Consider the following 5936-nt stretch of genomic DNA (forward strand, 5'->3'; position numbering starts at 1 on the left):
TGATCTCCTGAGCAAATTGGAAGTGTGGGAGGGAGGGGGTGGGATGGGAGAGGGGAGGAGGGAATGGGAGTGGGGAGGAGAATATGAAGGAACAGGATGGTCCTGTTGAGGGGAGGACACAGAGGAAGGTCAAGGAAAGAAATATTTTGCTAGAGGGAGCAAATATGGGGTTATCAAGAAATCTGGTGCTACAGAAACTCCCAGGAAGCCACAAGGATGACCCCAGATAAAACTCTAAGCAATAGTGGAGAGGGTGCTTGAACTGGCCTCCCCCCTGTCATCAGACAGAGGACTACTGTAATTGTCATCGTAGAACCGTCATTCAGTGACTGATGGAAGCAGATGCAGAGATCCACAAATAACCACTGGGCCAAGCTACTGGAGTCCACTCGAGGAGGGAGGAGCAATAATATGAACAAATGGACCAAGACCACGATGGGGAAACCCACAGCAACAGCTGACCCAAGCTACTGGGAGCTCACTGACTCCAGACTAATCGCAGGGGAACCTGCATGGGACTGAACTAGGCCCCTGAATGCAGGTGACAGTGGGTGACTTGGGCAGTCTGTAGGGCCACTGACAGTGGGATCAGGATCTATCCCTAGTGCATGAACTGGCTGTTTGGAGACCATTTTCTAAGGAGAGATACCTTGTTCAGGGGATGGGGGTGGGGTAGGATGGTCCTTGGTCCTGCCTCAACATGGTGATGGGACAGACTTAGTTGACTCCCCAGGAGAGGCCTAACCCTCTCTGGTGAGTAGATGGGGATGGGGGGAAGGGAAGGTGGGGAAGCCATGAGGAGAGGAGGGAGGGGTAATTGGAATTAGAATGTAAAAAAAAAAAAAAAGAAAAGACAAAAAAGAAGAAGCTTACTGCCAAACAGGTAAGTACTAGAAGGGAGAGTGGAACCACAGTTTGGTGGGAAAATTCAAGAACAGCAGCTGGATTTTTTTCAGGTTTAAAAATTCATAAGACACTAGTGAGATGGTTCAGTCAGCAAAGTGCTTGCCTTGCAGTCCCAAGGACTTGAGTTCAAATCCCCAGAACCCATGTAGAGAAGCCAGGTGTGATAGCATTCATTTGTAATCCCAGTGCTGGGGAGGGGAAGGTGACCAGATTCCTGGGACTGCTTGGCTTACTTTGAGAAGTTCAGGTCAATGAGAGTGCCTGTCTGCAAAACCAAGGTGGACAGCCCCTGAAGAACAGTATCCAAGGTAGTCCTCTAAGCTCCACACTCATGCACACACTCATGCACACACTCATGCACACACTCATGCACACACAGCTGCACACACATGCACACACTCATGCACACACTCATGCACACACATGCACACACTCATGCACACACATGCACACACTCATGCACACACATGCACACACATGCACACACTCATGCACACACAGCTGCACACACATGCACACACTCATGCACACACTCATGCACACATAGCTCCACACTCATGCACACACATGTACCTGCATGCACAGGAGCAGCCACAGACACGTAAGACAGACAGGAAAATCATACGGGATGAGAGATGGGGAGGAGCGTGGGGGGGAGGAAGAAGAGGATGTGGAGGTGCTGGGAAGTTTGGGGGCTCAGAATCCACCCCAGCCAACCCTTCCCTTGCTGGAGTGGACAGTGGGACTTCGAGAACTAGATTCCTGCATTGTCCTCATCACCTCTCAAGAGGTTTGTGCAGCCTAGAAGCTTCACAGAGGCTTAGCATGTCCCTTCTGAAATCGACTGAATGGTGGATGGAGGAAATGAACAAATGCTACTGAACCAATGTCCCCTTTGCTATGCCCAAATGTCACAGTTGATCAGGAGAAAGGAACATTACACACACTTTCATTCCCACCTCTGGACAAAGTCCTTGCCCAGTCCTGGATGTGGCTGCTGAGAGGTGACCTGATGGTCACATCCAGATTGGATTATGGAAAGTTCCTCCTCTGGGAATTGAGCCACTTTCTCAGAAACCAGAGAGGTTTCAAAATCAGCAGGAATTTTATATTGTGTCACCCCATGGTACAAAGGATTTTCCAGCCTTTGAGGCTGTCCTGCAAGATGATGAGGGGGAAAAAAGGGGATTTCCAAGAGTACTGGGTATGTCTATCTATGAGGCCATGATTTGCCACGCCCAGCTCTCCATCCATGTGCCTCACCAACCCCAACCCTGCAGAAGGAATAGCTATTTAAGGGCAGTTGGACTTCAGGAAAACCAGACAGGCCCCTGAACAAGACACTGCAGCATCATCTGAGAGGTAAGTGCCCAGAAAATCCTGCCCTGTGGCTGCATTTGAGTGGTTGTGTAGGTGAATGTATGCATGTGTGTGCATTTGGACATGCATGTAGATGTGAGCCCCCATCATGTAAACACGTAGTAGGCAGTATCTGTGTGCAAGCATGTTGTGTGGGTTTGTGAAGGTGCTGAGGGAGAACCCGAGAGCATGTGTGCATGCATGTGATCTGCACAGGGTTAGAAAGGCTTGCAAAGAGAATGTGCAGTTTTAGCTGGGGACAAGGACACTGGGAATCAGACTCCATGGATGGAATTCCCAAGCCTCGATCTAATGTAAGGAAGCAGGTGGAGTATCTAATGAGGAGAGCCATTGCCTTCAACCTCCCAAATCTGTGGAGTAAGTCCAGACTCCCAGGAGGAACGAAGCAGGTACAAGGTGTATCTCAGTATTTTATCATTTCTGTATGAGAAAGCATGCCACAAAGTCAGGAAGGGACGAGAGGTGACATGTATGATGCACTGTCAGAAGCCACTCTGTATGCACTCTATGACTCAGACCCATGAAAGAGCACGTGTGTGCTCTAGGGTGCCTAAACCAGACAGCAGAGCAGGGCCTGGGGCAGAGGCTGAGACTCCTGGGAGGGAATGCCCAGGCCAGTCCCTCTGTGCTTGGTCTCCACAGGCTGACAACATGAAGGTCCTCCTGCTGCTAGCAGCCTTGATCATGGTCTTTGGTAAGAGCTGACTCGGAACTCAGCAGGGAGGGGGTATTCTGAGGAGTGGGCAGCCCATCCTCTGCATTACTTCCCATCACCCCAGGCCTGGCACAGTGGGAAGAGGAAGGCATCCATTAGTGGGGAGAAAGATGCCAATGCAGAGGACAGACACGGGGTTCACTGCCCACCCCACCCCCAGCCATTCCTCCATTTCCTTTCAGGCCCAATCCAGATCCAAGGGAGTCTAGCTGAGTTAAATCGAATGATCTGGCTTAAGACAGGAATGAGAGCTGGGTTAATGTATGCCTTCTATGGTTGCCACTGTGGCCTGGGTGGCAGAGGATCCCCCAAGGATGCGACAGATTGGTGAGGACACCTTATCTTTTGTTCACTCTGGCTGGCATGGGACTAGGACAGAGTTAGTCCCTGCTGCCTCAGTGCCCTGGTGGGGACAGGACTAGGACAGACCTGGTATCCCCTTCCTCAGTGCCCTGGTGAATCCCTGCCAGCAAAATAGTCAGCACACTAGGAACTCTGCTCTGGAGTTTGAGTTTCTGCCCAGGGTCAAAGGTCAAGGGAAATACTGAGGCAGCAGGACTGCAGGGCTGTGAGAGGCAGCCTTAACAGGATGTGTCCCCAACCAGGTGCTGTGCGGCTCATGACTGTTGCTACGACCGACTGGAGGACCTTGGCTGTGGCACAAAATCACTGGACTACAATTTCAAGTATTCAAGGGGCGAAATCACCTGCTCTGGTGAGAAAGACCCCATCATGCCTGCAAGCTAACCTCACGTTCTGTTTGTTTGTTTGTTTTTCGGGTTTTTTTTTTGAGCACACAAATGCTGGGCTCTTTGCCGGAGGAGAAGGGGAATTTAGCCCTCTCTCCTTTAAGATCTTCACAGAAGACTCAGGGAAGGCAGAGAGAACCTTTGCACACCTGAGACTTGAGGAGGCTCCTGCAAGCAGCGCTATCTAAGCTGAATCCTGAAAGAGTCAGTGAGGCACACAGTGGCAGAGGAAGGTGGGCCATCCCCAAGCAAGACACAGCATGGCCAAGGGGCAGAGAGAACCATAGGCTACTCGGTGCTGCCCGAGGAACACAGGATGAGTCTGAGCGGTGAGACAAGGAAGGGACAAGGTCAAGCCCGGGCTTCCTGGCCATTGTCTAGAGGTTTGTGGACTACAGCGACAGGGACCTATTATTTGGCAAAACAACAATGAACACTTTTGCAAACAGAGGGCTCACCCTGACTGGGTGGATGGGCGGGAAGGAGGAGGAGCCTGCTGCCTGCAGGGGAGTGACACGTGGTGTAAAAGGGCCATGGTCAGATTGGAAACATCACAACCTGTGAGAATTCTAGCCCTGTGTGGTGCCAAGTCTGGGCAACTTCTATGCCCAGGATCAGGTGTCCTCAGCTCCGGGCTGTTGCCAACATCTGTGCTTATACTGTAAGACCCACTATAGCTCCAAGAGCCCTCCTGGCATACAACCACAGGCAGCTTTCTCTCACTGAGACTCTTTGGAGAGGGCAATGAACACTGCCCAGCAACCCCTGTGGACCTCCTCTTTTTGCACTGTATTCAGAATACAGCTGCATACTACCTTAAGATCAATGCCTGCCGAGGAGAAAGGGTGGACCACGCCGGTTTTCACCAGGTCCATCCATTCCGAGGCCAGTGAGGCTGGGCTTCCTCATACAAGCAGGTCTGTTAGCAACAGTGGGGGGGGTTCAGAAATATAGCTCAGTTGGCAGAGTACTAGCCTAGCACACAAGATTGCCTGGGTTCCATCCCTAGCACTGTATACATTGGGCATGATTTAGCATGCCTGGAATCCCAGGACTCAGGATGTGGAGACAGGAAGATTAGAAGTTCGAGGCCATCATCACCTGCATAGAGTTCAAGGCCAGCCTGAGCTACATGAGACCTTGTCTTTAAAAACAAAAACAAAACAATGAAAAACTAGAAGAGGTTGTCTAGGAAGCTAGGCAAACCTCTGGCAGTGCCATGTTTGGTGGCTGTGTGACCATCAGATGAGGGTCGGTCTTCCTCATCTCAGAACAGGCAGGTCCCCGCCAGCAGTCATGGGATATTAGCAACCCTCAGCTCAGTCTCTGTTTTTCCTAATTTCAGTAAACCAGGACTTCTGTGGGCAACAGTTGTGCCACTGTGATAGACTTCTGGCTGAATGTTTAGCCCAGCACCAGAAGAGCTACAGTTGGAAGTACCTCATGGGTATCAAGAAATCTTGCGAAGGAGAGTCACCCAGCTGCTCAGAGAGCCGCTTTTTTTTCACATAGCCCAACCCAGTCCCCCCAGGGATAAAGAAAGCATTCCTCTCCTTCCCTAGACACCTTCTGTAGAGACACCAAAGCCTGATGCATCAGGCTGATCTTCCCCACCACGCCACTACCTTGGGCTAACAGATTGCCCACATCCATCCTTCCCTTCACATCCAACTTCCTGCCTTGCAGTATCAAGGGGCTGTTACAAATAAAGTAATTCATCAATGAATGCATGTGTTCTCTTAACGTGAAATGAGACTTATATAAAGTTTGCATGCTAAAAGTGCAGGTACTCTGGGAACTCATTCAGCCAATAGCGTTTGAGGTACAGGTCCCTTCTGGGCGTGGTCTCAGGTGCCATGTGTACACTGAGAAGCCTGTGCTCTGTCTTTATCTCTCTCTCTTCCCCTTCCCCTCCCTCCCTTGTCTTTCTGTTCAAATTCTTTTCAACTTTTCCTTAAGGTTTGTTGACTATTAGTCTCGTGCCAGTATTTAGCTTTAAAAAGAGTTTAACCACCACTTTAGGCTGCATTCCCAAGCAACCCCACTCCGGGAAGACCCAGGCTGCTGGACTCACACCGTCCACAGGCTGGGTCTACATCAGATGGTCTTGGGTCCCCCATGAGAGGCACCCAGAAGTGGGTCTTCCACAAGCCGCAGTTCCTGAACCGTGCTGTGTGGTCAGGATT

The 5936-nt window shown here is 50.7% G+C and overlaps 1 protein-coding gene across 2 annotated transcripts; it reads left to right on the forward strand.

Annotated features, from left to right (window-relative positions):
• Positions 1 to 2140: 2140 nt before the first annotated feature.
• Positions 2141 to 5476, forward strand: Pla2g2a (phospholipase A2 group IIA). 2 transcript variants are annotated; one of them, XM_040756258.1, is made up of 5 exons: positions 2141 to 2268; positions 2929 to 2980; positions 3184 to 3328; positions 3607 to 3716; positions 5096 to 5476. In XM_040756258.1, exons 2-5 carry the CDS (start codon positions 2938 to 2940, stop codon positions 5260 to 5262), a joined length of 465 nt encoding a protein of 154 aa, XP_040612192.1. In that variant the 5' UTR covers positions 2141 to 2268; positions 2929 to 2937; the 3' UTR covers positions 5263 to 5476.
• The last annotated feature ends 460 nt before the right edge of the window (positions 5477 to 5936 follow it).

This window comes from Mesocricetus auratus, unplaced genomic scaffold, assembly GCF_017639785.1.
Source record: "Mesocricetus auratus isolate SY011 unplaced genomic scaffold, BCM_Maur_2.0 Super-Scaffold_100014, whole genome shotgun sequence".
Lineage (NCBI taxonomy): Eukaryota > Metazoa > Chordata > Mammalia > Rodentia > Cricetidae > Mesocricetus > Mesocricetus auratus.